This window comes from Scylla paramamosain, unplaced genomic scaffold, assembly GCF_035594125.1.
Source record: "Scylla paramamosain isolate STU-SP2022 unplaced genomic scaffold, ASM3559412v1 Contig4, whole genome shotgun sequence".
Lineage (NCBI taxonomy): Eukaryota > Metazoa > Arthropoda > Malacostraca > Decapoda > Portunidae > Scylla > Scylla paramamosain.
In genome coordinates this window covers 2,984,213-2,994,541 of record NW_026973669.1, presented here as the reverse complement: position 1 = coordinate 2,994,541, position 10,329 = coordinate 2,984,213, and the positions used below count along the sequence as shown (strand labels likewise).

The window sequence follows — 10,329 nt, the reverse complement described above, 5'->3', positions numbered from 1 at the left end:
TCTATATTTTATACTTTCAAAGTTCAAAGTTCACTGTTGCCAACTCTCAACTCTGTTGCCACACCTCATTACCTGTCCACCTCCCTAGAGTTAACCAATATCTTCACTCCTTCATCTCCTATTCTGTCCACCTCCCCAATGCAAGAGTCAACCAGTATATTCATTCTTTCACCACTATTCTGTCCACCTCCCCAATGCAGGAGTCAACCAATATATTCACTCTCACCACTATTCTGTCCACCTCCCCAATGCAAGAGTCAACCAGTATATTCACTCTTTCACCACTATTCTGTCCACCTACCCAAAGTAAGAGTCAACCAGTATATTCATTCTTTCACCACTATTCTGTCCACCTCCCCAATGCAAGAGTCAACCAGTACATTAACTCTCACCAATATTCTGTCCACCTCCCCAATGTAAGAGTCAACCAGTATATTCAGTCTTTCACCACTATTCTGTCCACCTCCGCAATGCAAGAGTGAACCAGTATATTCAGTCTTTCACCACTATTCCATCCACCTCCCTAATCACTGTCTATCTGGCTGTGGTACATAAGCATGTACAAAGGAATATTTCTAAGATAAGGGTGTGATAGGCTAACCTAACACACACACAACAATTGGTTCTACTTCAAATTAATTTACTGTCTAACAATCTGTCTGTGATATATATGCACTGCCAAGAGCTTGTATATAGACTATGCTAACCTAACCTAACACACATACAATAAAATAAACAAATGTCATAGGATACATTTTTTATTTACAGATAAAGTATATTTACAACACCACACAATGATAAACATGAATACGATGGCTCAATCTATATATACATGGACTCTTGCAACCAAAACATCATGATATTTCCTGCACCAATGACGGCGCAGGAAACAAATGAAAACACTAATGCATGACATGATAATAATAATAGTAATAATAATAATAATAATAATAATAATAATAATAATAATAATAATAATAATAATAATAATAATAATAATAATAAGCTTAACATGAGCAATGACAATGATTATAATTGAACCAGCGTTGGCAGATTTTATGATGAAATGTTGTTACAAGGTATTATAGGCATGTGGCATCACCAGTTCATTAATATAGGCTCTTTTTGAGGAGGCAGAGGCCAAGAGAAGGAGAGAGAGAAAGGTGTTAGGCAAGAAACAAAACAATAATGTCACTTCATCTCACCTCTATCTCTCTACACCTCTCTAACTTGTCTACATTTCTCATTATAAATATTTTTGAAAGTTTAAGCTGGGAGAGAGACAGGAATAATGTCACTTCATCTCACCTCTCTCTCTCTCTTCACCTCCCTAACTTGTCTAAATGTCTCACTGTTGATATTTTTAGAGGTTCAGGGGAGAGAAAAGGTGATATGAGGTGTTATGACAGAAAATACATAGGAATATTCTCACTTCATCTCACCTCTCTCTCTTAACCTCCTTCCTAACTTGTCTAAATGCATTCTACATATTTTTTTAGAGGTTCAGGAGAGAGACAGAGGTGATGCGAGGTGAAAAAAGTCGGTAACAAACACATTAACACTGCCAAAATTTTTCTCATGTCCCCCTGGTAACAAGACTTTCTACTTCTTCTCATTTATTTTCACCCCTATTCTGTCCTTTAAATATGTAATAAGTCTTTTTTTTAAGTATTGCCTTTCAAACTAACACTGGCAAACTTGTTAGAATGGCCTCCTATTCTGTCTACCTCACTAGTACAAGAGTTAACCAGTATCTTCACAAGACTTTCTATATATTTTCATCCTTATTCTGTCCTTTCAACATGTAATAAATAATCTTTCAAGTATAATCTTTCAAGCTAACAATGCCAAACTTTTAAGAATCCTCTCCTATTCTGTCCACCCCACTAGTGCAAGAGCTAAACAGTACCTCCACTTTTTCAACCCCTTCACTGTTACACTCTAAAGTCTGCCAGTTTGTATTTCCTATGACAATTTCTCTTTATTCTCATCCCTATTCTGTCCACCTCACTAGTGCAAGAGCCAGGCAGTATTGTCATTGTTTCACCCCTTCACTGGTGCACTCTGGGACTCTGCTGCCTGTCTCAAAAGAGGAGTATTAGACACCTCAGGAACTTCAATCATTTTTCTCCTCTTTTGTTTCAGGAGTTGCACAGTACAAAGGGTGTTTTGCCTTGGCCAGTCTCCTTAATATGAAAAGTAATCATATAGAAATAGTAATTGTTGGCCAGACTCTAAACTAAAAACAAATACATCAATAAAAATAAATCAATAAATAGCTGTAAATAAAACTGCATACACAAATAAACACAAAAAACACCAATAACACTAAATCATTAACTAAACAAATACTAAATAAAATAAAACAATATAAACAAATAAACAACAAAATAACACTCAATCTAACTGTATGCCAGGCAGGCTAAATAAATAACACAAAAATAAACAACAAAATAATAAAAACATCAAAAATAATACAGAAAAATAAATAAATAAATAAATAAATAAATAAATAAATAATAATAATAATAAAACTACCCATTTCTATATGAGTCCAGCAATCACAAACACAGGACAGCCCAAACAATAATAAACAGAACCATAAAAACCTTAAGAATATGGCTACTTTCAAATAAAAAATACATCAATAAAATAAATAAAATAAACAAACAAACAATAAACAAAAAACAAGTTAGTCAGTTTGTGGGAGTTTTGTGGGTGAGTTAAGTTAAGGTATCTAAGTGTTAATCAAGGGATGTTGGTTTGTGGCTTGTTGTGAAAATAATGTTTGGGAGGGAGACACCAAAACCAGAGACACAGAGAGACAGAAACAAGCAGGACTATGGAAAGACACAGTAAATGACCGTTTAACAATCCACTGCGGTGTTCCCCTGCGTGCTGGTGGTTCGGCATTCAAGGCTTTGCACTCTGTTGGATAAGAACGGTTATGAAGACAGGACAGTAGGAAATTACCTCCTCTCCTGTGTGTCACCGCTAAGTAAATACGCACACAAACACAGGAGACTTGCTGGCTGTGCACAGCGTCTTGGGGGTCCTGCCATCCTGGGGGGGCGTCTCCGGCCAGCTGTTGTAGCAGCGGACGACAATGTTGGCGTGGTTGAACTTAGCCAGGGCCCTCACCTCCCTCTTCACTCTCTCAGCAGATGACTTGCTGCAGTGGTGGTGGTGGTGCAGTGTTAGTGTGGTTGGTGGTGTGGTGTGGCAGGGAGTGGTGTTGTAACTTATGTACAAACAAACACACACATGTATTACCCTAATGTAGCTTTATATACTGAGGGAAGAGAATGAAGAAGAGAGGAAAGATACGAATGAAGTATATAGGTGAAAGGAAAAAAATAAAGGAATAGAGAGAGAAGGAGAAAGGAAAAACATGAATGAAATACACATGGAAACAAAAAACAAGAAAAAAAATGAATGAAGCAAAGAAAATATAAAGTACAAAACACATCAGAAAATTCCCACTATTTGCCATCTTCTTCATAAATCAACACACACACACACACACACACACACACACACTGAAACATCTCTCAATGTCTCTGTTTGTCTTTTTCTCTCTCCATCTCTGTTACTTTATCCCTGTCTCTGTCTGTCTCTCTGTCAGTGTATGCCTCTTTGTCTGTCTAACCCTGCCTCTGTCTATCTCTCTCTCTCTCTGTCTGTCTAACACTGTCTCTCTCTCTCTCTCTCTGTCTATCTATCTCTCTCTCTCTCTGCATCTCTGTCAGTCTATCCCTCCCTCCCTCTCTCTCTCTCTGTCTGTCTGTCTGTGTGCCTCACAAACACTCACACATACACACACTCACTTGGTTGGCAGGTTGATCCTCTTCACGGCATACTCATTCTCATCCAACTTGTTCCGCACCTGACACACCACGCCAAGCCCGCCCCGCGCCAGACGCTGCACCGGCTCAAAGTCCGTCAGGTACCTGCAGAAGGGACAGGTGGTGGTGGTGGTGGTAGTGGTGGGGTGGACTGTATTCTCAAGACTTCTGCCAACACCACTACTTTCAAAAGGCTGTAGTTAAAGTGTCGCAGGTTTTTAAGGGTGTTTTTATGGTTATAGTAGGAGAGTTACAAGGTTTCTGTGTGATTAACACGAGAAACACTACTTTTAAGAGGCTCTGGTTGAAGTGACACAGGTTTCAAGAGTGTCTTTATGGTTGTAGTGATAGATTAACAAGGTTTCTACATTATTAACAGGAGAAACACCCTTGAGAAAATGCCTACCTGCTTTCAAAAGGCTCTACTTGAACTGACATGGGTTTTAAAGGTGTTTTTATGATTATAGTGACAGATTAACAAGATTTCTATGTTATTAATATGAGAAACACTCTGGAGAACCCAGCTAATGATCTCTGTGTGGCCTTGGAAAACAGTGGTGGTGAAAGAGCAAAGCATTTCTGAATAACAGACTCACCTACAGTACAAACTAACACACAAACTAACCAACTAACTCAAAAACTAACCCAACCTAACCTAACAGACCAACCTGGAGGTGTACTCAGTGGAACAATCTGATCTCTCCACAGCAGGAAGAGTGTCCTGGGATGGTGGGGGGGTTGGGTGCCAGCAGGGCCTTCTCCTCCCCCTCCTGTGGCTGTGCTGCTGCTGCTGCTGCTGCTGGTGGTGGCGGTGGTGGTGGCAGGGCCTGGAACTGTATGCCCATCCTCTGCATAAGTGCCAGGACAGAAACCACCACGAAATACAAATATTCATCACTTTCAAAACAAACAAACAAACAAACAAACAAACAAACAAACAAACAAACAAACAAACAAACTGCAACAGCTATAATTTTGGCTGTTTTCTCTTCTTCTTTCCAGTGTGGGTGAGGATGTGTCTGTCAAGGGAATCCTTCAGGGTAAATCTTTTCCCACACTCCAGGCACTGGAACTTTCTCTCCCCAGTGTGGGTGAGGATGTGTCTGTCAAGGGAACCCTTCAGGGTAAATCTTTTCCCACACTCCAGGCACTGGAACTTTCTCTCCCCAGTGTGGGTGAGGATGTGTCTGTCAAGGGAACCCTTCTGGGTAAATCTTTTCCCACACTCCAGGCACTGGAACTTTCTCTCCCCAGTGTGGGTGAGGATGTGTGTGTTGAGATGACTTTTGTGGGTAAATCTTTTCCCACACTCCAGGCACTGGAACTTTCTCTCCCCAGTGTGGGTGAGGATGTGTCTGTTAAGATGACTTTTGCGGGTAAATCTTTTCCCACACTCCAGGCACTGGAACTTTCTCTCCCCAGTGTGGGTGAGGATGTGTGTGTTAAGATGACTTTTGTGGGCAAATTTTTTCCCACACTCCAGGCACTGGAACTTTCTCTCCCCAGTGTGGATGAGGATGTGTCTGTCAAGATCACCTTTCTGGATAAATTTTTTCCCACACTCCAGGCACTGGAACTTTCTCTCCCCAGTGTGGGTGAGGATGTGTGAGGCAAGATGACTCTTCCGGACAAATGTCTTCCCGCAGAGGTCACACTTGTGGTTCCTGCCACCAGTGTGGGTGGCAGTGTGTTCAGCGGGGCCACTCCTGCCTCTCAGCCTTGTCTTGCTGGCATGGGAGAGGACGTGTCTGGCAATGGCAGCCTTGGTGGAGCACACTTTGCCGCAGTGGTCACAAGTGTAGGTCCTCACGCCCTGGGTCGCCCGCTGCTCCAGCCTGTTCCTGCTGCTGCTGCTGCTGCTGCTGCTGCTGTTTCCTGGCCTTGCACCCTCCATTGCAACGCTGCTCCTGGCTGCGTCCGGTCCTGCAGGAAGCCTGGGGCTGCAGGAGGGATGCACGGAGGGAGTCCTGGCACCTGCAACAGAGGAGGCCGTCACCACACAGGCAGCGAGGGGCTTCCTGCCTCAGCCTCAGCCTAACACACAGCCTGCACAGACAAGATACACCTGGCACCTGCAACAGAGGAGGCCGTCACCACACAGGCAGCGAGGGGCTTCCTGCCTCAGCCTCAGCCTAACACACAGCCTGCACAGACAAGATACACCTGGCACCTGCAACAGAGGAGGCCGTCACCACACAGGCAGCGAGGGGCTTCCTGCCTCAGCCTAACACACAGCCTGCACAGACAAGATACACCTGGCACCTGCAACAGAGGAGGCCGTCACCACACAGGCAGCGAGGGGCTTCCTGCCTCAGCCTCAGCCTAACACACAGCCTGCACAGACAAGATACACCTGCCACCTGCAACAGAGGAGGCCGTCACCACACAGGCAGCGAGGGGCTTCCTGCCTCAGCCTCAGCCTAACACACAGCCTGCACAGACAAGATACACCTGGCACCTGCAACAGAGGAATTTGGAGTTTGGAAAAAGTAACACAAGGTGTGGCTGTAACTATAAGATGGGAAATGAAACAATAAATAAGACAACAAGAGGAAAAGATCTGGGAGTGATTTTGTCAAAGAATTTATCACCAGAAAAACGTATTAACAAGATAACAGGTGCAACGCTCAGCCTACTAACAAACACAACACTTGCCTTTGCTCATCTGGATACACAAACCACCACCAAATACAAATATTCATCACTTTCAAAACAAACAAACAAACAAACAAACAAGGAACCAATTGATCACTTGGGTTTTATTATAGTTTAAGCCATTACACACTACGTGGTAATAACCTACCTCATTTTGTTCTTCTCACTATTCACATCATTTCTAATGATTACACTACTTGTCGGAAATTAATAATAACGCCGTGGGCCGTGGGTACAGATTGGGGACATTGGCTTAAACTATAAATTTACCACCACTTCTCCCTTCTTCCCTCTCAGCCTCACCTTGCGGCTCGTCTGCTGCCTGTGGGCGTGCAGGCAGTGTGGCAGTGTGTGGGCACGTGCCTGCTTGCCTTGGGCTGGGAGCACAGCAAAGTGCGCGGTCCCTCCTCTCTTTCTCTCTCTCACTTTTAAACACTTTAAACACTTTAAACACTTTATTATGTTTGTCTGTAGTACATATATAAGCTTAAGGTACAATTAACTGAAAGACAAACAGCCCGTTATGAAGCACAAGCTTTTTGGGCACACTTAATATCTACTTAATACTGAAATGTAAAACAACACTAAACTAAAAATCTAATTGAAGAAAATGTAAAAAAAGAAAATATATATAAATAAATAAATAGCAATAACAAAAGATTTAGGGATAAATGGCTTTGCAAGAACAGGAAGGAAAGGAGAAAAATCATAATTATACATGAGAAATAGAGAAAATTGAAGTGGAATCTGATTATAAACAAGCAAATATTTGTTTTGAGAATAATTAAACAAACAGAAATAAATATGTATATATACTAGAGGATATAAACTATTTTAGTTACAGAGGATATGAACTATTTGGTTACAATACCAAGAAACAAAATAATAGATATTGATAAAAATTGATTGAAGTACAAGATGTGTCAGTATTGAGACAATAAATATTCTTTTAGTTTTCTCTTAAAGATATTTACGCTTAATGAATTTTTTATATGTGACAGGGTGCTATTCCATATTTTGGGAGCTTTATACATTAGAGAGTGTTGGTAGAGAGTTAAGGTATGATGGGGAATCTGTAGAGAATGCCTGTAGCGTGTGGAGTGGTTATGAGTTAGGGTCAGGGTATTGTTGTTGTTGGAATTTATCAATTTGAACATGTATGATGCAATAGAGAAGTTTGATAAGTCAGAGAGTTGAAGGATTTTCATAGATTTAAAGAGTGGAGGTGTGTGTTGGAGGAAGTCACTATTAGTCATGATTCTAATAATTTTCTTGTGGAGGATGTTTAGATTTTGTAGATGACATGGGTAGGTAGTGGACCAAATTGGATTACAGTAGGTTAAGTGTGGGTATATATGGGCATAATACATGATTTTCATAATTTCCACTGGAACAAAGTTTTTTATTTTCAGCAATAGAGCTATTGATCTAGATAATTTTAGGCAAAGGTTTGATATGTGATATTTAAAGGTAAGATTATTGTCAAATGTGACTCCAAGAAATTTTGTCTTAGAAACTTGCGTGATATCTTTATCTAATATGGTAAGTCTAGGTAAGGGTTGGTATTTGGTGGTGGTATTTGTAAATAACATGTAGAAAGTTTTAGCTGTGTTAATTGTTAGGCGATTTGCAAGACACCATTCAGAAAAGGCAGATAATTCTAGGTTGGCTCTGTAGATTAGGTCAGTGGGATTATCACCAATCATGTACAAGGTGGAGTCATCAGCAAACTGTATAGTGTTGAAAGCAGTGGAGGCATTGCTGATATCGTTGATATATATATCAGGAAAAGAATAGGGCCTAAGATGCTACCTTGTGGCACACCAAGATGTATAGGTTTGATGGTTGATTTAGAGTTACTGTAGGATGTAAAATGAGATCGGCCAGTTAAATATGATTTGAACCAATTTTCCACACAACCGCGAATACCATAGTGACGTAATTTGTCTATTAGAATGTTTGGGTCAACTGTGTCAAAAGCTTTGCTGAAATCAATGAAAATGGATATTATAGACTTATGTTTATTCAAGGCATCGTGTAGGTCAGAGGTAAACACATTTATAGCGTCAAAAGTATTTAGTCCGGGACGGAAACCAAATTGCCTATTATTTAAGAGTTTTTGTGAATTGAGGTAGTTCATGAGGAAGTTCTTCATAATGATTTCAAATATTTTAGAGAACACTGGTAAAATAGAGATTGGTCGGTAGTTTGAGATATTAGTTTTACTTCCCGATTTATGGATAGGGATAATTTTTGCCAGCTTGAATCTATTAGGGAAAACTCCATCTTTTATTGAATCATTGAATAATTTTGAGAGTGGCTCTGCTAGAAGATTTTTGTTCTCTTTGATTATTTTCACAGGTATTTCATCCGTAGGGCATTTTTTATTTTTTAAGGCAGAAATAGCTTTTACTATGTCATTTCCTGTCACTATGGGAATATTCATGGAATTTAGGAAATTACCTCTGAGATAAGAAATGTGTGAGTTTTGAGCTCTAGGAAGCTGGGAGCTAAGTTGAGGTGCAATTTGTGAAAAATAGGTGTTGAATGCATTTGAAATTTCATGTGGAGTGTGCAGGACTGTGTCATTATAGTGTAGTGTGTGGGAGACCGTCTTGTTATTATTATTAATGTTTTCTATTTCGGTAATTAGTTCCCAAACTTTTTTTGTGTTAAGTCTAAAATTTGCAAACCTTTGTAGGTAATATTCAGATTTTTTGCGTTTTATTAAGTTATTTAGATAATTTCTGTAATGTTTGTAGTGGTCCATTGTAATTGACCCTAGTTTGTATAGTTTGTACAGCTGATATTTATGTTTTGTTGAATTTATTAACCCCTGTGTTAACCAAGGCTTACTCAGTCTTTTGGATGTGATAGTTTTGGTTATTTTGGGGAAGCAGGAATAGTATATTTTATATAATTTATCCAGAAATATGTCGCAGTTTGTGTTTGTGTCACTGCTAGTGAGGTAGAGATTCCAGTCTGTATTTGATAGGGTCTGTGTGAATTTCAACCGATTTACTCTATTTTGTAGCCTAAAATCAACTTTGTGGTGAATATTGCACACTTTATCAGAGACTGGAATATTGATAAACACTGGAAGGTGGTCACTGATAGGAAAGTGGAAAATTCCAGAAGAGACTGGTTCATTGAAGTTTGTCCAGACGTGATCCAATAAAGATGGGGCTGCAGTTGTATTTATGTCTGAAAATCTTGTTGGTCGAGATATATGTGGGAAGTAATTGTTTGATTGCATAGTTGTAATGAAAGAGTTAGTAGGAGGGTGTGACACATGTTCAAGAAGGTTTATATTGAAGTCACCTATGAGTATATTCCTGTTGTTTGTGAAAAAGTTATTTGAAAGAAGATTATCAATATATGCATTAAATTCATTTACTTTAGCATGTTTACTATTTGGTCTGTAAATACAAGAAACAGAGTAGGAGATAGTAGGTAGAATAATTTTCACACTACATAGTTCAGCATTTTCATCACACATGCAAAAATCCTTAATAATTTCACTTTGTAGGTCAATATTTACATAAATTGCAACACCCCCACCTGGAGAGTATAAAGGCCTGTGAACATGATATGACTTATAGCCATCAATTTCGTGAAGGTGAACATTATTTGCATTGAGCCAGGTTTCACTTATACATAAGATATCAGGGAGTTTGGGAAGAGATTTGATAAAAGAGATTACTTGGTCATAATTTTTGTTTAGTGAGCGGGCATTTGTATGGAGAATATTGATATAGTCAGCGCTACTTCTTGGTATAACATTCATGTATGAGGTAAGGTCATGATAATTACAGATATCATCTAACTC

At 39.7% G+C, this 10,329-nt stretch overlaps 1 protein-coding gene across 2 annotated transcripts; it reads right to left on the bottom strand.

Moving 5' to 3' along the window:
- Nucleotides 1–744: 744 nt before the first annotated feature.
- Nucleotides 745–8,272, bottom strand: LOC135096551 (gastrula zinc finger protein XlCGF8.2DB-like). 2 transcript variants are annotated; one of them, XM_063998120.1, is made up of 5 exons: nt 6,804–8,272; nt 4,793–5,819; nt 4,514–4,678; nt 3,828–3,950; nt 745–3,172 (listed from the first exon to the last, which is right to left on the bottom strand). In XM_063998120.1, the coding sequence occupies exon 2, from the start codon at nt 5,737–5,739 to the stop codon at nt 4,813–4,815; it is 927 nt and encodes a 308-aa protein (XP_063854190.1). In that variant the 5' UTR covers nt 5,740–5,819; nt 6,804–8,272; the 3' UTR covers nt 745–3,172; nt 3,828–3,950; nt 4,514–4,678; nt 4,793–4,812. The 2 variants fall into 2 exon arrangements, with proteins under 2 accessions (XP_063854190.1, XP_063854191.1); XM_063998121.1 differs by lacking the exon at nt 6,804–8,272 and having other exon boundaries at nt 745–2,928; nt 3,011–3,172; nt 4,793–6,797.
- Nucleotides 8,273–10,329: the final 2,057 nt, after the last annotated feature.